This window comes from Coffea arabica, chromosome 7e (assembly GCF_036785885.1).
Source record: "Coffea arabica cultivar ET-39 chromosome 7e, Coffea Arabica ET-39 HiFi, whole genome shotgun sequence".
NCBI lineage: Eukaryota > Viridiplantae > Streptophyta > Magnoliopsida > Gentianales > Rubiaceae > Coffea > Coffea arabica.
The window spans coordinates 43,809,947-43,832,661 of NC_092323.1; the positions used below are offsets into that span (position 1 = coordinate 43,809,947).

Here is a 22,715-nt window from a genome sequence, read left to right on the forward strand (position 1 = left end):
CATAGGATATTAGCTGTTAAGGCTATGTGTTCCATACCCTCACTTCTGCACCTGGCTTCTGTCAGTGAGCTCCACCACTTCTTAAAGTCTCCTCTCTGGTCTTCAATTCCATCCCAATGTAATGGAGCTAGATGCCATGTTTCTCCTCTCTAGCCAAACCAAATTTGATAACTATGCTCAAAATTGTAGTATTCCAGTCAAAAAGAACTTTTGAAAGAGGACTCATTAGAAACGTAAATTCTTTGCTATTTCTTTTCATGCCGCTTATAGACTTTTCCCTCAATCTAAGTATAACAATTATTGTTAGGAAATTGGTTTAATTTCTTTTAGGCAGGTTTCTTGTTTTGTATGAAAATAAAATGTTTCTTAATTGATTTTAGTTACTTGAAGTAGTAGCCAAGGAATTTCCTATTTTGTTTAGAATTAGAAGTTATTTCTTATTCTATACAAGTCTAGAAATAAGAATTGATTTCCTATTATTATTGGGACTTTTGACCAAATAATATTCCCTATAAATAAATAGGTTAGCATACTATACAAGGGACACACAGAGACACACAAAAGATGACATGTAACCTTATACGTGGGTGGTGAGAGAGGGTTCTTAGGAAATGAGATATGGTATACAAGGGTTGGATTTGGGTTCAAGTTATATTCTTATATAGGGTTTTGCTCTCATAATAAAAAATGAGTTTCTCTCTGTGAACGTAGACTCAATGGTGGAGTCGAACCACGTTAAATATTATGTGTCATTTATCTTTCATGCCTGTAGCCTGTTTATCATTAAATTGTTGTATATTTGATATCTCAATAATTGTGTGTTCCACGTTTGAATCCTAACAATTATGATACAAAATACTCGAGAAAAATAACAGTAACAGTTCTTGGATATAAAACTCACGTTGTGTCAATGTTTGCAAAACCGATAATGCCACGAATCTTTTCTTATAAAAGTCATAGACAAAAAAAATGAGGAAATATTTTTTTTGCATTTTTCAATCAGTTACAATGATATAATTGTTATACATATAGCTAGGGTTACAACGAGCTAAGATACATTAATCTAAACAAAATTGAAATAGTCACTAATCTAATTTAATCCCCAGTTCATATCTAATTTGAAATTCAAAGATATTTACATACATATCTTTAACCCACTCTAACATTTCTCCTCATGTTGTTGCATATATGTCACATATGCTCAACTTGTTAAGTGAATTTTAGATGTTCATGATTGATACATCCATAGCAAGTATAGTGGCAAACTAATATTCAATTTTCACAAACGAAATCCGTATCGCTTTATCTTCAAAGTTTTGTTTAATAAAGTGTTGATCAACTTCGATGTATTTGGCCCGATCACATTGAACTAAATCCATCCCCTATCAAAAGATCAAGCACATACTTTGGTTAAGATAAAAAGATGCCTTGCCTTGATCTTTTCACCTCAATGCCGAACACATATTTTAAGTTCCCCATACTTTTTAACTTGAATTCAACTGATAATTAGTTCTGGAGTTCAAAATTCTCTTATGCATCATTGCCTATGGTATTCATGTCAACGAACAGACTATTAGAATTATCAGTTTCCCAACCCATGCTTCAAGATTAAGGTAGTTATCTATGTTGCTTTATTGAAAGCCATATCTCTTTATGGCCAAACTAAATCAGCCAAACCAAGTACATGACGATTGTTTTTGTCCATACAAAGTTCTTTGTAACTTGCACACTACATTTGCTTATGGGGAAGTGGTATATCTTGGTGGAATATACACCTTCTATTTAAGACTCTATGTAGGAAAGTATTCTTGGCATCAAACTGATGCAACAACCAATTTGAATTGACTTCAAGAGAAAACAAGATTCTGACAATATTAAATATTACCACTAGTTAGAGAGTCTTCTCATAGTTAATGCCATAAGTTTTTGTATATCCCTCAGCTACAAGCTGAGCCTTAGAAATCACACTTGGAAAGGGTGGACAATTAGCTAGAGCAGCGGGTGCTGTAGCGAAACTGATTGCAAAAGAGGGTAAATCGGCCACATTAAAATTACCTTCTGGGGAGGTCCGTTTGATATCCAATATCGATTGATTGATTCACTGAGGAAACCCATTTGAGAAAACCCATTTGCATCCTGTAGTTTTCTTTTCCTCCAGTAGTGAGATTAGAGTCCATGTTTTATTCTTCTACAATGCTGACATCTCATTGTCTATAGCCTGAACCTGTTTTCGATTTACAAATGTATCTTGCACTCTATTTGGAAATTCTATTGAGGATACATTACGCACAAATGCCTCCACTAGTTCAGACAATCTATGAATCGCTGCAAATTTGGTAATAGAATTCCAATTTGGTGACTTGTCACTTATGTCTATTAGGTAATTACATATTTAACTCGCGTATCCAAATCAGTAGTAGATGAAGGTACAGTGGAAATACTTATTTCAGGGGTATTCTCATAAGAAGAAAGGCCAGACGCTAAGGAATAAGGACTTATATTAGCTGCATCATTTTCTATACCAACCACTATATCAGCATCTTGAGAGGACATATTAACAGTAGCTTCATGATGACCATCAAAAGCATCATAAAACCTAGAAGCCTTGCCACCATTAGTCACGAGTAAATTGGTCATGTCACCATTGGGCATTACCAAATCACGATACTTGGCCATGCCAATCTCAACCAATTTCACTCTTCAATTATCCTGTATCTCCTGAACTGAAGAATTGGGTAGTAATGATAAAAAAATCTCTGCTTTTAGAAAAATACTCCCTCTATCCTAGGAAGTTTGTTACTTTTTGGGCAGTGAACTATATAAGAATATTAGCGAAATAGAAGAAGTAGGCTTTCAAACTTCATATATTAGCCAACATGTTCATAACGGTAGCTTGGAGGGCAAAATGAGAAGATGGACAAAAAAACATTTGTTATTTTTGGTAAGTCACACAAATTTTGGAACAAACTAAAAAGGAATCGATGATAGTTTTAATGGGACGGAGAAAGTACCATATCTTAGTAATAGGATCCTCACACAAATAACCCTTCTAATGCATGGTATATCCTAAGAAGACATATCAAACTGTACAAGAATCCAATTTAGTGCCTTGATTCTTGTGTAGATGAACAAAAGCCACATAATTAAACACTTGTTGTGGAATTAGTAAGATCAATGGTAAGGCAAAATGATTAGAAGGACTTGCAATGGAGTCTGAATGTCTACGACCTTTTAATGGATCCTATTCAGCAAATGTATCATTATGGTGATTGTATCCATCTCATATTGGCACAAAAAATTTACCTCAATCAGTTAAGCATGTGCTATTTCTAGTATATGAAGATTTTTGTTAACAACCCAATTCTACTGTATATTTTGAGTACAAGAAATTTCATGTATAAGGCTAATAGACTTGAAGAAATCTTAAAATGGTCAGTAATCATACTCACCACCATTATCAAAGCATAAAAGCTTTGATTGTAGCTAAATATTATGTTTGACTTATTAGTTGAAATGATTTGAAAACATCAAATACTTCATTTTTATGCTTCAACAAATACAACTAAATCATTCTAGTACAATTATCCACAAAGATAACAAACCAATGAATACCAGTGAATGAAAAATTAGTGAGGTTCCCATACATCACTATGTCATAAAGCAATTGAAGCAAAATTTTTATTTAAATTTATTGGATAAGGACCCCTATAACTCTTGGTTAGGATATAAGTGTCACACTTCAAAAGTACAACATGTGGAGAAGAATATAAATCAACGAAATAGTTGTCTTGTACAACCAAATGATCGGTATCTTAGCCATCGATACTATAACTAGATATCTTGCTCTTCAGAATTTTTTGTGTTCACATCTGATTTGCTCTTCATAGACTAAAATTATCCATATAATATAAATCCTCGCTCTTAGTGGCCGATGATTCTTGATTTGATATGAATATCCTGAAGAAGGAAGAAAACTGTATATATAGTGCTACACAATTAAGACAAACCATGATGGAGCTATATTGATAGGGTGTTAATTGTTGGTTATTTTATTGTTAATTTTCCCCTTTATCCTTGCCAAATATTGTTTTAATTATTAATATTTACTTATATTTGGTATTGGACTCAATTTCAGGAAGTGAAACAGAAAATTACCTAAAAGGAGGGACTTGTATGGAAAAATGCAGACTTCTAAGGGCTTCAACCTTTGGGTCCTTGAATTGGTGGGGACCACAAGCTAGTGCAAGGCATTTAGTCATTTGGGCTTTTCAAAGAAAGCAACGTAGAGAGACTTGGAACAACAAGTACTTTGGAGGCTTTGTCCACATGTGCGGGGACCACGGATAAGAAGCATGAGTCATTTGGACTCTAGAAAAAGAAACGTACAAGACTTTGAATTTGGTGTGGGGACCACTAGAGATAGCATTAGACTTCCTTTTGGCTTTAAAAAGGGAGACAAACGTACTGAGAACTGGAATCAATCAATAGTTTTAGTTTAGCTTTTAGCATAGTTTTAGTTTTCTTTTCTTAGCTTTTTCGCATGGTTGTTCTCCATTAATGGAGGACTAACCTCTCAATTCTAGTCAAGGGGACAACTGAAGACTTGGTTCAACAATTACTGTGAGATCGAATTTATTTTAATTGTTTCCTCCATTTATTGGTATTCAAATGTTTCCTGCTTTTAACTGTTATAGCTCTTGTGTATGATTGATTAGTGCGCAATAATTAATTATTCATATAGGCTATTTTGCTAAATAGAGGTAATTGAATCCGTAATTGTTCGTTATCTCTATCTTAGTAGCAACTGGCGTAATTGGATTTATGTTAGGGGAGCATACGATCTAGTTTAAACAAACCCTCGTAGCGTGTGAACCAGTTGTATGAACTTCTCTCTGCAACTTCTTCATTCTTCGTCTGAATTGTATTAGTGAAGTAAGGATCCATGGCTGCCCTTCAGCCTTCGGCTGAGGGGCAAGGGATGTCTCCTACAGGAAAAAAATCTTTTTCTCAACTCTTTACACAACCGGCGGTATCTAAAATCCAGATCACGCAGGCATCAGTTTACAAGGGAGAAGCTGCTGTTGTTTTTTCAAAAGCAGACGCGGACAGACTTGCGGCACCTTTTCGATGGGCTTTGGTTGGAAAATTCTCTCACGGGCGACCTTCATTGGAAACTACTCGAAAGTTTTTTGCTTCATTAAACCTGAAAGACCAAGTTTCCATTGGATTGATGGATTACAGGCATGTTCTTATTAAATGCACTGCTGAAGCAGACTTTAACAGAATTTGGACGAGAGGAGTTTGGCAATTGAGCAAATATCCAATGCGTGTATTCAGATGGACCAGGGATTTCCATGTGCATAGGGAGTCTTCGTTGGTACCGATTTGGGTAACTCTTCCGACTCTCCCTATTCATTATTTTGATAAACATTCTTTGTTCTCCATATTGTCACCAGTAGGAAGACCCATGTTCTTGGATTCAGCAACGGCTGCTGGAACACGTCCTAGTGTGGCCAGAGTGTGTGTTGAGATCGATATAGCGAAAATCATCGTGTCTAGGGTCTGGGTTGCTGTAGAAGGGGAATCTGGTTTTTGGCAACGTATTGTTCCAGAGAACATGCCAACTTATTGTTCATCTTGCTTCCGTTTGGGTCATTCTCAAGGGGAGTGCAAAAAGAATTTGATTGAGGATGGAATGCGGCATCATCATCAGCAGCAAGGATTAATTTTACAAGGGAATAACGTTCAGTTGTCCCACCCTGAAACGGTCCGTAAAAAAGCTGTTGTGAATGAATCTCAGGATGTGCGAATTACAGATATGATTCATGAAGGTGGAAAACAACAGATTGCAGTAGAGGTAGCTGCTGGTTCTAATATGTTGGCCGAGGAAGGAGATAAAATAGTTCATAATGACGACCAGCTCAATCCACTGTTGGTTGAAGGAGATGAAGGCAGGCAGAAAAAAAATCCTATGAAGGAGGACGCTGGTCCTATTATGCTTGAAGAGGAAGATGACGCATCAGTTCCTAAAGACTCATTCATAAGCAAACCAAGTTCAATTTTTGCTGAAGGCCAAGTTGCTGCTATGGGAGATGAAACCGACAACATTGTTATCCAAGCACTTTCGCAAATGGATGGTTCATCGAATGCACATCATGGGGAACAAACAATAATGAGTGACCAGCTGGATAAGCAACAAGCAAATGAGAAACCAGGGACCCATCTTCCAGCAGACAACTCATTGACATTTGAGCATCATCACATGGCCGAAAGTAATGCATTGGACAATATTTATGTTGACTTGCGTGGGGCTGAGGATGATTTTGTTTCCACAGACAATGCAGTTGCGGGCAATTTGTCTCCAAGATTGGTGGTCCCACCTCAGCAGCAGCTGGAATCATCAAGTGACGCTTTAAATATTGATCAACCACAAAGGGATGACCGTGAGTTCCGACAAATGCGAGGAAAGGGTGTTCGTGCCCGATTTACATCCGACAGACAATTAAGGTCAGAGACATCATCCAAAAACTCATTCCATGCTCTTTCTCATGATTAATGGAATATTTTGGAATATTAGAGGGATTGCAAAGGTTCCTAATCTAAGAAGATTGATTAAACTAGTACGGTTTCATCACGTTCATTTTGTTGTGATATGTGAACCAAAAGTAGATGTGTCAAAAATTGAGTCCATTCGTCTTCGTTTATCATTTGATTTTGTCTTTGTTAATTGCTCGAGTGATATTTGGGTTTTCTATAGTAGTCCTTTTATTTGTTCCACTGTTGGTAGTTCAGACCAGCATATTTCTCTACATGTTCAAAACCCGTTGCTTCCTAGTCCAATTATCATGTCCTTTGTTCATGCAAAGTGTTCGGTGGAGGAGCGTCGAGAATTATGGTGTTCATTGTTAAATGATAAACCTACATTACATCCTTGGTGTATTGGGGGGGACTTTAACGTCATTTTGGCACCTCACGAAAAATGTGGAGGACGTCCATTTGCTATAGCAGAAGGAGCTGATTTCATGTCTTTCATGGAGGAGGCTGGGGTCTTTGATGTAGGGTTTTCAGGATCAAGTTTCACGTGGTCTAATAATCGGAGGAGTAGAGCTCGGATTTCAAAAAGGTTGGACAGATTTTTAGTCAATGGGGCTTGTTTGGATCTCTCTGACGCCATTTTTGTACTCCATTTGACAAGACACCCTTCGGATCATGCTCCGTTGAAGATTTCATTTGCAACTAGGTTGGATAATAAGCCACGCCCTTTCCGTTTTTTGAATGTTTGGACATCCAAACCTGAACTCTTAGAGGTGATTCGCCAAGCTTGGAATCAAAATGTTGATGGATCTCCATTGCGAATCTTATGCTCTAAATTATTGACAACGAGAAGGGCTATTCAATCATGGAACAAGCAATTCTTTGGTAACATCATGGACACTGTGCATGTTGCGGAAATTGCGGTACAACGAGCAGAGGAGATGGTTGATCAAAATGACTCAGACGAATGCCAGATTGAGTTAAATAAGGCTCAAGCGGAGCTCCGTCATGCACTGTCAATTGAAGAGCAGTTTTGGAGGCAAAAGGCTAGAGTCAAATGGCTTAAAGAGGGAGATAGGAATTCACGGTATTTTCATGCGGTGGTAAAGCAAAGACGTGTTCAAGGAATGATACATTGCATCAAAAATTCCAATGGAGTTTGGATGGACAAGGAGGAGGACATAGCAAGTGAAGCAATATCATATTTTAATGATCTTTTCACGGGTCCTTTGGACTCTTTTTCAGATATGTTGCACCTAATTCCTCGTATGATTTCTCCAGAGGACAATGGAAAGCTGGAGTCACTGCCTACGATCGAGGAGGTATATCAAGTAGTAAAATCAATGGATGAGGAAAGTGCTGCTGGCCCGGATGGTTTCACAGGAAAATTTTTTATATTTGCGTGGGAAGTGATCAAACAAGATATTCATAATGCAATACTCAGTTTTTTCTGTGGGGCAGAGTTACCTCGGTTTATCACTTCTACCTCGATCGTACTAATTCCAAAGATGTCAAATCCTCAAGAATTTTCTCATTTCAGACCAATCAGTCTATGTAACTTTTTCAATAAGTTGCTTTCCCGGATCTTGGCGGATAGACTGGCTGGAATGTTGCCAAGAATAATTTCCCCCCAGCAAACAGGCTTTGTGAAGGGTCGTAATATAACGGAAAATTTTCTACTGGCTCAGGAGGTGGTTTCGGGTATTGGAAAAAGGAATAGAGGTGGTAATGTGGCTATGAAGCTAGATATGTCTAAGGCATATGACCGGGTCGCTTGGGGTCATATCATCAATGTCCTGAGAAGTTTTGGATTTGGGGAAATATTTATTGATATGGTATGGCGCTTGCTTTCTAATGTTTGGTTTTCAATTATTATTAATGGGTCTTCACATGGTTTCTTTAAGTCCATGAGAGGACTTCGTCAGGGTGACCCTTTATCACCTGCGCTATTCATTATCGGAGCTGAAGTATTGTCTAGAGGATTGAACAACCTTGCACTGCAATCGGGCTTTTTGAGTTTCAAAGTTCCATATGGTTGTCCAGATATAACTCACTTGGCGTTTGCGGATGATATTCTCATATTTGCAAATGGATCCGCCTTGTCTCTAAGGGCGATCATGCAGGTGTTAGAGGCGTATCAAAGATGTTCGGGACAACTTATTAATGTGCAAAAAAGTTGTTACTTGGTCCATCCAATGTTGTCAACGGCGAGACGGAGGGTGATTCATCGTATCACAAAGTTTTCCTACAAGCCTTTTCCGATATATTATTTAGGGTTTCCGCTCTACTTTGGAAGATGTAAATCATCATATTTTGGAGGAGTGTGCCAGTCTATTATAGGGAGGATTCAATCATGGAAATCAAGGTTACTTTCCTTCGGAGGCAAGATAGTCCTAATCAAGCATGTCTTGGAATCAATGCCAGTGCATCTAATGTCAGCATCTGTGATCCCGGGTAAGGTGTTTAAAATCATTGAAAAAACCTGCTCATCCTTCCTTTGGGGATCATCACTCAACGAATCAAAGTTTCACTGGATAAGATGGTCTCAACTATGTTATCCGGTTGATGAGGGCGGAGTTGGTTTCCGGAGACTACAAGACGTATACACAGCATTTTCTTCCAAGCTATGGTGGAATTTCCGAACAAGATCGTCGCTATGGGAGACATTCATGAAAGCAAAGTACTGCAGAGGTCTTCATCCTTGTCAGGTAGAACTCAAAAATAAGGACTCCTCAATATGGCGGAGGATGGTAAATGTGAGCCGACAAGTGGAGTTTTCTATGTTATGGGTTGCAAAAGAGGGGGCGTGTCATTTTTGGTATGATAACTGGCTAGGATGTGGTGCTTTGTTCTTACAAGTGCCAGTTAACCTAGAGTTGTCATTCCATAATTTCATAAACAATGGTCACTGGGATGTGAACCTTTTATATCACACAATACCAAAGGAGTATGTGTCCTACATATTACAACAACCCATTCCGGAAGAAGGGAGTGAAGTGGAAGTCTTTTGGATGCCTACAACATCTGGAAAATTTTCCATACATTCAGCGTTTCAAGATATTAGGCAGACTCGAAATAAGTCGATGGTTTTTGCTTCGATTTGGCATCCTCGTATCCCTTTCAAAGTTTCATTTTTTATGTTCAGATTGTTGCGAGGAAGGATACCGATACCAGATAGGCTATGTGAACTTGGTTTTCATTTACCGTCCAAGTGTTTCTGTTGTCCTTCGGCATCCGAGGAGTCTATTGAGCATTTATTCTCCAACGGCCACACAGCGTCGGTAGTTTGGAGTTATTTTGGAGGATTATGTGGATTAAGCCCAGGAACTTCTTTGCGCTCTCGTATAGTAGGGTGGTGGTTGAGGTCGTATGATTCTGAGTTACGGCGGATTATGGGCCGAATTATTCCTACTATTATTTGTTGGCAAATTTGGAAGGCAAGAAATAAAGCAATGTTTGAAGGTGCTCAAATGCGATCATCTGCAATTTGCCAAGCAATTTTCTTGGAAATTCAGTCCATGGTAGGGATTCATTTCAAACAAGCAATCCGATCACAGTCCTTCCGACAACTGTATGATTTGCCGAATTTTACTGTTGGAAGGGTTGCCTTCAAAGTTATTCGCTGGGAGTCAAAGGAGTCAGGGCGGTTTATACTAAATACAGATGGTTGTTCTAAGGGTAATCCAGGACTGGGTGGAGGTGGTGGTGTTCTAAGGGATTCAACGGGATTACCACTCTTTGGTTTCTCGGCCTATTTTGGACAAACTACAAGTCTCCATGCAGAAGTTCGGGCACTTCTCATTGGTCTTCAAACGTGTATACAAAGGGGATTTGGGAATATATGTATACAATCGGACTCATTGGCCTTAGTTCGAATTATTCTTCGTCAAATTCAGTGTCCATGGCAGATTACAAGGGAGGTCAGACAGATTCGGCATTTTTTGGAGGACGCAACTTGTTTATCACATTGTTATCGGGAGGCTAACACAGTTGCTGATGCGTTGTCCAATGAGGGGGTATCTCATCCACAACAACAAGTCAGGTTATATGACACCTTTTCTACGTTCCCAAGACTGGCTCGTGGGGCAATACGTCTAGACAGAATAGGAATACCTTCAATTCGGAAAATTAAACATATGTAGAAGGAAATTTCTGTATGTTGTTTATCCATATATGAATAAAAACACGTTTTAAAAAAAAAAAAAAAAAAAAAACCCTCGTAGCGTGTTTGTTAGTTAGGATTGGGGCTTTCTAATTATTAATGCAATCTAGAAATTAAATCCTACGGTCGTACCTAGGGTTGTTTTTGGGTTAGAGAAATAGTTAACGGTCGTACCTTAACTATCGAAAAATTAAGGAAAGGTTGGTTGTTTATCGCGTGCATAACAACTATAACTAATCTATTAATAAATGTGGAATTATCTGTGAATCAATGATCAGTTGCATGAACCATTTCTGAAGTGTACCCTTGGCTAGAGTTTCTCTTAGTTATTTCTTTTAATTAATTATTTTCTGCAGTTAATTTATTTAGTTAGCATTTAATCCAAGAACCCCCCATACTTTGGACTCTAGAAGAAACGAATTATCCCCAGTCCCTGTGGAGTCGACCCTACTCACCGCTATATACAAAATCTGTATTTTTCTCGAGTAGGTATTTATTATTGCACAGGTTCGGCACCTGTCAATTTTTGGCGCCGTTGCCGGGGATCGAACCCGGGTCGTCCGCGTGACAGGCGGAAATACTCACCACTATACTACAACGAGATACCCTATGCCTAGAAAAGTTAACCAAAAATTGAAAAAGTTAAGCAATTATTGATATTCACCAAAGAGATGTTCCTGATACCCTATGCCTATATGTAGCGACTTATTTGAGGAAAATAAAACTAACAAGGTATCAGGAAAAGAAAGGAATTACAACAGAACAACATTTCCAACCCTTCTAATTGGATATGTGACACCATTGGAGAGATCATAGACTGTCTCAACTGAATAACATAGGAAAAATCATTGGAATTACAGGGCATGTGATTTTTTTTAGCAATATTTTTTTATATATTTATATATTTATTATTTTTGGAGAGGGCATGTGATTAATAATCCCTAAATTGATAATCGATTTGCTATCATGTTGATTAGAGCTACGATTACCTTTAATTATTAATTACAAATTGTTGGGGTTGTATTAGCAAAGTTGGTAGAAGGCACTAAGCAATGTGGCCAGCCATGAGAGATGCCACCGGATTGATAGTTGCTATGTCCACTCTACTAAAGTTTCTAGTTTGGTTAGCAGCATTCGACCAATCAGCTTGTCAAGTCCATCTTTTATGCACCTTCTACCAATCTGGATATTCATGCAACTTGAACCAAGTATCATATGTATATCTTTTCTCTCCTGTAATGAGTACGACCATTTCCATCGATTTGCACCTTAGTTTGAGATGCAATAACCGGTCGCTTATTAGTCCCTTTGAAAGCTATGACACTGCTGATTGTGTTGTCTTCCCTTGTTAACATCATCGATTCTCTAGTATTTTCACGTCGAACATAGGCATATGTTTTGTTCTATTTATTTTTTTTTAACTCCAAGACAAAATGTTGTTGCCAAGCTTTCCCATTGCTGTGTAGTGTTAATGCTTTCCTTCACTCATATTCTGCAAAGGGAAAAACAATGGCTATATTGTGGTGTGCAACTGTGTTGCAAGTACAGCGTAGAGTCCTTTTTCTACATCTTGTGTGCTAATTGTTTTAATTTATCAATTTGGAGCTGCAGAGATTTAAGGGATAATTTTTTCAATGGGCCAATTCCACGTGAATTTGGTACCTCTCCAGCCCTTGAGTATCTGTGAGTATCTTGTTTTTCATTCAATAACCAAGTAATTTTTGTTTATGTAAAAATATAAGGAAAATGCTATACTATACGACGTATGACTTGCATGAAACTTCTTTGATATTAGAGATTTCTATATTTGTATCTATCGCTTTGTCATGTCATGATTTTCAATCCATTTTTATAGGTGGACTCAAAATATAATCCTGAGTCCTGACCTAGTGCTTAAAAAAAATAATCGTGACCTAGCAAGATATATATCATGTAATTTTTCTTTTTGTACTTCCAGGTACCTGGATGATAACTTTTTATGTGAGGGTATCCCTGATGAATTAGGCAACATCTCAAGTCTCATAGAACTGTATGACCTTACAGCTTTATCTTTAATTTTTTTTTGGTTTGTAAACTATTTGGGGTGATTGGCTTTTCTAAAGTCTTTTCATATCATGATATTTTATAGGTCTGTCACTAATAATCAACTTTCGGGTCAGCTTCCACAACAATTGGGAAACCTCAGTAATCTTGACAGCCTGTAAGATTTATATATGTGGTTTCACAGTATAATCTCCATATTATGTTACTTCAGCATGTCAGTGGAAATTATTTGAAAGAGATTAGCGGTGGCAGATGATTTTCTTGTGCTAATTGTACTTCTTCAGTCTAAATTGGAGATTTTGGGGACTGGATTTATCCTCTTGGTCGAAAGTCCGGGCAACGTTTGTTTGAAACATTTTAGGATCATTTTGGCAAAAACTGGAAAAAAAAAATTTTAAGGACTGGATTTATTTACATCCAAACTTTGGGAACTTCTAATATAATGTTCGAACTTTGAGAACCGAACTGGTGCAATTCTTCCTTATTGCAACTTTGATGTCTACTTTGGTCCCTCTTCAACAACAATTTAGGGATCAAAGTTAATGTAGTGCTTCCTTTCGTTTGTTTGATTGTCTAAGAATTGTCCGATTCTTATTCCGGAAACTCTATATTTTCAGGTACCTAGAGAACAATTTATTCAGTGGTAAATTGCCTCCAAGTTTGGAATCACTGAAAAATTTAGTCATATTGTAAGTTTGTTCTTACGTCATATGCATGTAGATATATCTCACGTGTAAATTCTATACGATTCAACAACTTTTCTAGAACATATGCAGGTTTTTTTGTATGCAAGTAGGATTCTTATATTATGTTAGACTTTTGGTTTTACATCTTTTGTTACACCTTATATTAGGGAGACTGTAGAACAGGATATGTAACACCAAACAATAACGGATAAAAATTGCCATGCAACCATATATATATATATATGTATGTATGTATATATCTATATTGTTTCACCATGAAGTTTCTTCTGTAGCATTATTCAAGGAAATGACTTCAGTGGAAGGATTCCGGACTTCATCTCAAAGTGGCAAAATCTCCAAGAATTGTAAGCCGAAGTAGCTAACAAAGCTAAGCTAAAACTAGGTTTATGTGCAATATCTGTAATCTTTTACTGTTGTAGGGATCTACGGGGAAATAATTTTGAGGCGCCTATACCAGATGCAGTATCAAATATGACAAATCTGATAAAGCTGTAATTCTTTACCCTGCTAAACTTTTTCATTCATTTTTGAATAGTTAATCTAAAAGAAACATTGACATTTATCAGCCTTGTACTTTTTCCTTTTCTTGGATTTTATGCAGTGCCATGAATGACATTGTTGGAGCAGACGGACATTCGTTTCCCAGAATACCAAATTATGGTTCATTGCAGTCGTTGTAAGTTATCTAGTATCCACCAATTTGTCCTGGCGTAATTCATTTGCTCATGATTTCTCTATTACTTTCCTTATTTCGTGAAAATCTAATTCTTTCCAGGACATTGAGGAAATGTTCACTCACTGGTCCAATTCCTGATCATATCTGGAAGTTGAAATCCTTGACTTACCTGTAAGACCCCAAACCATAATTAATTTATTTTGGCTCTCAATTAAGCCCTTTGAACAAAAAGAAGCTTGGTCTGGTTCACCAGGCAGTGAAAACTGAATAGGTCTTCGGTTCACTTGAGAGAGAGTAAGGGTCTGTTTGATAACATAAAAAAGTGTTGAATGTAAATTTTTTCAGACATTCAGATGTTTTGAGTATTTGATAAATGAAAATCCATTTGCTGAACTTGTTAAGTAGTGCTGAACTTTGTGTGTATTTTTTTCAACACAAAAATCCTTACTGAATGCTTAATGCTGATAAGAATCAATAGAATTACTTCAATTATTTTATCTTATCTACCAAATCTACCCTTGTTTGTTAATTATGTTCAAAATTCTTATCTAATTAAACAATCTAATATTCTCTATCTAATGATTTTCTATTTCTTTTTTTTTTCTTTTGGAATGATTTTCACATCTTCTTTATACTCCTCATATAATATATTTCATCTTTTATATTAATTTGATTTAAAAATATATATTATCATTTCCATACCTAACAATTTTAGCTAATTAAATCATAGGTTATGAAAAAAATATAAGGGTAAATTTGTCAAATTTAACTTATTAAGCATTCAGTTATAAATATTTATCAAACAGTATAACTAGGGTTAGTATTAAAATTCAGACATTCATATATTTCTTTTCAGTACTTAAAATTCAGCAAATTAATTGTTTCAGTATTCAGATTTCAGAATTCAGATTCAATTTTATCAAACGGAACCTAAGACTGTTCGACAAAAGTAGTTGTTTCATGTATTTTATCTTTTAGTATTCCAGCTAAGTGAGGCGGGAACCAATACCCCCCCCCCCCCAAAACAAAAAAAAAATTCAGAAATCATTTTAAAAGTTCTCAAATAAAATTAACAATTTTGACACATATCCTTGCAGAAATCAGACTTTTCCTTTCCAAGGTTTTAGAAATCTATTTACATTTTCTTGAAACATAAATATAAGACTTTGCCCTTGAAGGTTTACAATTACATCCTGTCTAACATAAGACTCTGCAATCCCCTGCCACCCCATGCACCCAACCAATCGCCCAAACCCTTTACAAAAGTATAGGAAGACATCCTTGAGTATATATACATCTTTACCAATCTCGTCGTCCAATCTCAATTTGTGGTTCACCCAGTGGTCTGAAGCTAGGACTTAGTGAATGATATAAGAGACATCAGAGAGAGAGATGATTTTTGTGCATTCAATCCTTGTGATATGTTTTTTAGGTATATGCCATTAGCAAAATCTTTTGGTGTGCATTCAAATTTCTGACTAAATGGTCAAATTCTGCTCATTGATATTTCTGAATATCAATTTTTCTTTCTATAGGATGAATTATGAGAATGATTCAATTGCCGCAGACTTACCTGAGACTTTGAAAGCCATTAAGAAATCAACCCTATGTTCATATTTTTGTAGGACAAGTCCACTATGGACGGACTTGACAAGCACGTAGGAAAATATTTCACATTCATTATGACTCGTTTCCATCGATGTAGAATATTGCCAGTTAAATATTTGTGGAACTTTACATTCTTCCCATCCTCTTGCCCCTTTCTTTTGAAACAACAGGACACATGAATGCAGGTTGTAGTTTCCTTATTTCCAACATCAATATTATGCTAGTTCTAAATTTGCCGTTTGCCTTCTATACATATCAAAGATAAATGGCTTGCATTTTTATACTTTACTTCGTGTTTTACTGTTGTAGGGACTTGAGTTTCAACAGTTTGGTTGGAGGAATTCCACCGGATGTGGATTTGCCAATCATACAGCACATGTATGGATCTTTTTCTCTAAGTTCTTTATTAATTTATCTATTTTTTATATACCAAGAAGCCCATATTCTTCCTATTTCACTCCCTCGTTAATTGCAATCTCCGCATATCTTTCATTCAACACATATATACATTTTTTTTTAACATAGTTATTGTAGCATGTGTTTATTAGGGCTTTCTAGCATATCTTTATCTGTTCAAGCTTAATGACTTCATTATGCTTCTTTAATATTAAGAACTGAATTATTTCTTTTCCTAGCATGAATTATTCATTGGATCAACTAGTCTCAATTTCAACCATAAGGGGAAAAAGCTCTTAATTTGTTGGTTAAGTTTTCTTACTTTCTACTGTCTGGCACTCATATATATGTAAATTTGTCATAACATTACGCTTACCAGCATCTATCCATGGTGCAAGCCTCTCTAGGTTACGCGTTTTCAAAATTTACTATCAATCTACCTACGTTTTACTTCTTCTGCTCTGCTTATCTTTTCAAATTACCTATCTATATCGTTTTGCCAATTAATAGAATCAAAAGTAAGCAAACTATTGTGAATTCGTTTTCTTCGGTTTTAATTCCTATAGTGCTGTTTCTGTGTAGGATTTAGTTACATGCTGATGATGGTAGAATTATGTCGCTACACGGTATATGACAATTTCCTCCAGGACTTAAAAAGCCGCAATACAATTTTCCTATTGCAATATAAAAAAATTCTTCCAAAAACAATTTTGAATAATTTTAGTTGTGATCTTAAAAAAGAGAAAAATGAAAAGTAGTTAACCCATGTCTGATGTCTCATATTTATAATTTTAATGAATTAGCATATCTTTAACATAAGTACCTTCAATGAATATGCACCTCTTAATTAGTAGGGGTTTCTTCATAAATGAGCACTCTTTTAATCAGTGGCATCTTCTTAGAATTAACAAGTACAACAACTATTGATTGTTAAATTAATTATTTGAAAATTAATAAATATTAATTTGATGCTTTGAAGGCCCAAGTGGCCATAGGACCTCAATGAATTTGATGCTTAATATTTAATCCAACATCGAGTAAAATATATGGACAATTGTTGATGCCAAAACTGGCCCAACTATTAACGGCAAAAGTTAGCCAATTCGTTTTGCTTGAATATGACCTGTAAAAAATGATAGAGATTTGTTCCTTGTAAAAACTCGATGCTTGAATCAGTACTTGATTAAATGCAAAACAAAACTAACCTCCTCTTTGATGATGTGTTGAGATGGATGTTAATGGGCCATTTATACTTGTGAGCTTGGAACCTTTTCTGAGCCAAAATCTTTCTCAGGGCTGGGGCTCCGATGTCCTATTTCAAGGTTTGTTAGAATAATTTTGGTCCCAACAATAATGATCATAATGATGACAATTTCTAGGATTATTGCAAATGAAATCGATTGCTTATTTATTTATTAACATTCAATAAGATCTATACTATCCTACTCTATAGGAGAGAAGGAATTTAATTGGGTTGTATAAAGAGTTAAAGAAAAAGCAGGACCATTTAGACCAAAAGAGTGGTCTGGCACGCCGTTAAATTTTTTTTAATTGCATAATACGAGATTTGAACTTCTTGACCTACGTATCAAGGAGAGATTTTTAATTCTTTTTGTTAATGAACTTGTATAAGACAAGTTGGTTTTCTAGAAGAAAAGTCAATGGTAGTTGATTCTTGAAAATCTAAGCCGAAAGTGCGTACGGAGTTTTGAGCAAAGGGTCTGGAAGTAGGAAGGTGATTGAGATCATGGTTTTGAGGCCTTATCATTTGAAGTGTACATATATATATATATGTGTGTGTGTGTCTTTGGTGAGTGTTACCTAAGTTTTGATTTATATAAATAAACAATCAAAAAGCTTAACTACATCACTTAACAGCAGCAAAGTAACAATCTGCATAACTTTCTAATTCGACCATGTTATCAAGCCATTAATTCATATCAATTTCCTGGCCACTTCAATTTGCAGAACCTTTTAAGCACGATAGTGTTTCAATGATTACCATAGCATAGTATGGCATACATTTGGATTTCTTAGTTGATTCGTAATTACTGGTTATACTTTCTCAAGTGCAACTAAGCCAGTGAGAAATGAGTAGTAGTATACATTGTGGTTGTTATGGTATCAAACTGGCTCTAATAAATGCATTTCTTGATGGTGTTTGACAGATTTCTTAGAAGAAATAACCTGAATGGGTCTCTCCCTGTGTGGCTGACAGAATTGAAGAGTACACATGTGTATGTACTTGTTTCCTGAAGTCAAATTCTTCTCGGCACTAGACATGAAAGAGGCCACTTTATCTTAAACAGAATGTTAAACAAAAGTTTGTTTATTCTTTTTGTTCCAATAGTCATGGTAAAGGTATATACCATCCTTCTCAGATGGTAGCCAAATACTTTTTATTGAATCATAGAAGCGCATGAGGACCTTAAGCCTTTACTTTCCTGACACATGATTTTATCAAAAAGTTATAACAGCTCTTGAATGTAGTGGAATATATTCATTTTCTTCAATAGTGCTGAAGAATTGCAAAATCGAGCGAAACTAATAAAGCACCAAGTATCTTGAAAAAAGAAAAAAAATTTCATGCTTATTTTCTTTTCACAAATTTTTTAAGTCAGGGAAAACGGATCATTGGAGGAGCATCATGACTGGTGAAATTCTCTACATTTGTATCTTCTGTCAGATTCCATATATTCTTTTGCTTGGAATGAAGTTTCTAAACATGCAGATTTGTTTCACCTCTTTGTAGGTTTCAAGTTAATATAGCAATCTTTAATGTACTCTAGTAGTGATCATCAAACATTTGCAGGGATGTTTCCGAAAATTCTTTCACAAACGTGACAATACCTGAAGATGCCTTTTCTCCAAGAAAGTGAGATAAACTAATCCATTTGAATTTTCTCGTACACTTATCAACACTCACGTACATGTTTATGTAACATTCTTTGCTCACTCTACTTTGTGTTAGTTTTCAGTAGATTTCATTTTTTTTCCAGGAACTTTTTTGCTTGCTGTTCTAAAGTAAACACTGAGTAAGTTGTTGCCTTCTCATTTCATTTCTTTTTTGCTCAAGAAAATTTGACGTAGATAACCTTTCTTGTGTCTTCCTATACAGGGGTATGAATTGGCTTGAAACTAATTATTCTTGTGGCAATAGCTCAAAGAGATGTAAGTTCATCAATTTTTTTTTTCCGAAAGCACAATAAACACTTTCTTGACCTATTTTGATGGTAGCATTTAAATTACAAGCAAAAATGTGGTATTAACAAAGCAAATTCCCACCCTGTTGGCCTTTTGTCAAAGCACTATTAATACTTCTAGTGGTGTCCTCGGCAAGAAACTAAGGAATGCAACTAATGAAACTGTCAATTTAAAGAATGCATTGATCTTTCCTACACATTGACAGTTTAGCATTTCTTAACCTCTTCTTGCATGCATAAATGTTCATTCATGACTGCAATGAGTTGATTAAATGTTTAAGCTAAACTTACAAGTGTTTGGTCTAGGATGGTATGACATCAAACATGAACTTAATTGATCATAAACAAACAGACATAATGTCTCTAATGGTTTACAACACTACTTGAGCTTGCTGAGTGCACATGGGATTTTAATTGATCATTAAAATGTCAGTAATAACCATGATATTTCTACAGATGAACATTTGTACATCAACTGTGGAGGAAATGCAACAACAATAAATGGAAGCAACTATGAAGCTGATCTTGATCCACATGGAGAATCAAGGTTCTATCTGAGCAGTAATGGAGCCTGGGGATTCAGTAGTATCGGAATCGTTGAGTTTGCAAAAGACCAGAAGTACACACTAAACAAGCCGTGCAATATTTCCCTAGTTGATGCGCCTTTATACAAGGATGCGCGCGTATCTTCAATTTCATTGAAGTATTATGCATTTTGTTTAAAGAACAACCATTACATGGTGAGACTTCACTTTGCTGAAATAGGCTTGGATACGCCTAAAAATCCTAGGATCAAGAGAAGTAGAGTTTTTGATGTAGAAATCCAGGTAAATAGTCTATTCAAAGTACAAAAGAACTGAAAGTTTACAAACCAGAGATTTTACTAACCAAGATTAATTGTACTACAGGGCAAGAAAAAAGAGAAAAATTTCAATATCGAAGCTGTTGCAGGGGGTGTGAATTTGAACGCAACCCTGGAATATAATGACGTTCATGTTCGTGACAACCGATTGGAGATTCACTTGTATTGGTCCGGAAAAGGTTCACCTTTCGCACGTTACCGTGGTCCCCTAATATCAGCTATTTCCATATCTCCCGGTATTTGTTATTTTCTTCTTTGTATATCGTACACTTTTTTTTTCTTCGTCTTTTGCTTTCCAGGATGTGCAATGTCTTGCTTTTCTGACTGATCTTTTGGTATTTTTTACTGGAATAGTTCCTAAAAGGCATCTGAAACTTTCTTCTGCAATCATCGTTGGAATTGTTGTATCTTCAATACTTGCTGTTATATTAATCTTAGCTCTCTTCTGGAAGTTCGGCTGGCTTGGTGGAAAAAATAATAAGAATGTCGGTAGGTTTATCATTGTGGCACAAAGCTGAAATTTAGTAGAATAAACTATAATTCTATGAGCACATCATTTGGCTCAAAAGCTATTTCCTTTCTATTGTTATGCTTGAGACAGAACAAAAAGGTATCGAGCTATTCCCTGGAGGGGTTTTGAACTTCCAACAAATAAAAGCAGGTACTAATAGTTTTGATCCTAAGAACAAGATAGGCCAAGGAGGTTTCGGGGATGTCTACAAGGTACGGTATATGCATCAAAATGATCTTAAATAGTCAGCTTTCAATCACTTTATCATTGATATAATGTCTCGGTTTTTTTCCCGGTGGTCTGTTTATTCAGGGTGTGCTACGAAATGGGACTATAGTAGCTGTAAAAAAGCTTTCAGCAAAGTCCAAACAAGGAGCCAAGGAATTTATAAATGAAATTGGTACTAGTTATGCTTTGCAACACCCAAATCTCATAAGGCTATTGGGATGTTGTGCTGAACAAAGCGAACTTCTAATTGTCTATGAGTACATGGAAAATAATTCTCTTGAGCAGGCATTATTTGGTAAACAAGACATTTTCTTTGTACATGCAACACGTTTAAAATCTCTGTAAAATTGCAGCATATGAAGTCTCTTAACTCGCTGGCATCTGCAGGTTCCGCAGAAGTCAAATCTAGACTAAATTGGCTGATAAGAGTTAAAATTTGCCGTGATGTTGCGAAGGGGTTGGCTTATATCCATGAAGAATCTAGACTTCGAATTGTTCACAGAGACATAAAACCGACAAACATACTTCTTGACAAGGATTTTACTGCCAAGATAACAGATTTTGGATTTGCCAAGCACAGCAAAGAGGAGAATCCTCATGCGATTACACGCATAGCAGGAACAAAGCACGGCAAAGAGGAGAATCCTCATGCTATTACACGCATAGCAGGAACAAAGTAATCCAACAAGTTCTCCAGTACAATCTGAGATAAGAAATTATTTCTGCATTTTTAAATTCTTGTGATGATTGCCTCTTAACATGAAAGACATCTGCAGGGGGTACATGTCACCTGAGTATTTACAAGGCTTCTTGTCAACGAAAGCAGATGTCTACAGCTTTGGCCTTGTCACACTAGAAATTGTTAGCGGGAAGCAAATTTCAACTTTTAGGGCAAAGGATCAGAATATTTACCTTCTGGATATAGTAAGGCAGCTGCAAAATACAAATCAACATAGACACATACAATTAAATTGATTTTTTTCCACCTTGTATTGATAGCTATTGCTTGGGCTTGTCTACACTTTTCAGGCTTATGATTACCAACACCAAGGAAATCTTATAGCTCTTGTTGATCCAAGCCTAGGATCTGATTACACCCACAACGAAGCGCTAAAAGTGTTGGATTTAGCAATGGAGTGCGTGAACCCAACTCCCAAGCTTAGGCCATCAATGTCTAAAGTTGTGAAAGTTCTTGAAGGAATTGTAAAAGATGTAGAAGCAAAATGGAAAACAAAGACTTCCTCTACTGGAAACACTTCTTTGGGGGATGATTCTTCAATGGCCAACCCCGATTTTGCTTTCTCTCATTCTACTCAATCAGCTGGGAGTACATCCCAAGAAGGTGCTTCAGATATAATCATTTGTCCTTCAACAAGCAAAGAAATTGACGACTCCAGCAACTCGGACGATTAACATGCCAAGGCTGGAAATTAACCAGGAATCACTACCATGGTAGTCTTCCCTTGAGCATTGATAATCCTAATTTTTGTGAATGACAGCATTCATCATGCATTATTGCATTGAAGTGTCTCTGCAGTTAGCAGGTTATAGTATTTAAGCTGCTAAACAAGCCTTCATAAAAGATATTGGCTCATCTATGCGTGGAAATGATGCAAATTATTGTATGCTATCTCAAGTATAGCCAATATTAATGCAAATTCATGTCTATTGGAAGTAATTTGCAGTTTTTTCAAGTAGTTATGGTGATTAAAGAACATGATTACCAGAAACTAGCCTCCTTCGCATAAGACTTCACACAGCTACTGAGCAAGTTGCATAAATTTC

General features: G+C 36.2%; 2 protein-coding genes and 1 long non-coding RNA gene across 3 annotated transcripts; all 3 read left to right on the forward strand.

Annotated features, from left to right (window-relative positions):
• The first annotated feature begins 4,942 nt into the window (after window positions 1-4,942).
• On the forward strand, window positions 4,943-14,297 carry LOC140011385 (uncharacterized). The gene is made up of 10 exons (XM_072060174.1): window positions 4,943-6,507; window positions 6,788-10,576; window positions 12,308-12,379; window positions 12,654-12,725; window positions 12,825-12,896; window positions 13,357-13,428; window positions 13,719-13,790; window positions 13,866-13,937; window positions 14,048-14,122; window positions 14,222-14,297. The coding sequence occupies exons 1-10, from the start codon at window positions 4,943-4,945 to the stop codon at window positions 14,295-14,297; spliced, it is 5,937 nt and encodes a 1,978-aa protein (XP_071916275.1).
• A 4,750-nt stretch (window positions 14,298-19,047) lies between these two features.
• LOC113701105 (uncharacterized) lies at window positions 19,048-19,852 on the forward strand. The gene is made up of 3 exons (XR_003450816.2): window positions 19,048-19,161; window positions 19,245-19,297; window positions 19,786-19,852. It is a non-coding gene; the product is annotated as an uncharacterized lncRNA (long non-coding RNA).
• Window positions 19,853-20,025: 173 nt separating this feature from the next.
• Window positions 20,026-21,344, forward strand: LOC113701104 (probable LRR receptor-like serine/threonine-protein kinase At1g53440). Its single transcript, XM_027221605.2, has 6 exons — window positions 20,026-20,156; window positions 20,238-20,427; window positions 20,546-20,680; window positions 20,793-20,914; window positions 21,015-21,245; window positions 21,318-21,344. The coding sequence occupies exons 1-6, from the start codon at window positions 20,067-20,069 to the stop codon at window positions 21,342-21,344; spliced, it is 795 nt and encodes a 264-aa protein (XP_027077406.2). The 5' UTR covers window positions 20,026-20,066.
• The last annotated feature ends 1,371 nt before the right edge of the window (window positions 21,345-22,715 follow it).

Excerpts from the sequence above, each read along its gene's own strand:
- LOC140011385 (XM_072060174.1), top strand. The coding sequence starts at position 4,943 with ATGGCTGCCCTTCAGCCTTCGGCTGAGGGGCAAGGGATGTCTCCTACA. Across the intron at positions 10,577-12,307 it reads CATCCACAACAACAAGTCAG|AGATTTAAGGGATAATTTTT; the intron begins GTTATATGACAC and ends TTGGAGCTGCAG. Across the intron at positions 12,897-13,356 it reads CTCAGTAATCTTGACAGCCT|GTACCTAGAGAACAATTTAT; the intron begins GTAAGATTTATA and ends CTATATTTTCAG.
- LOC113701104 (XM_027221605.2), top strand. The coding sequence starts at position 20,067 with ATGGTGAGACTTCACTTTGCTGAAATAGGCTTGGATACGCCTAAAAAT. Across the intron at positions 20,681-20,792 it reads AAAAAATAATAAGAATGTCG|AACAAAAAGGTATCGAGCTA; the intron begins GTAGGTTTATCA and ends TGCTTGAGACAG. Across the intron at positions 20,915-21,014 it reads GTTTCGGGGATGTCTACAAG|GGTGTGCTACGAAATGGGAC; the intron begins GTACGGTATATG and ends CTGTTTATTCAG.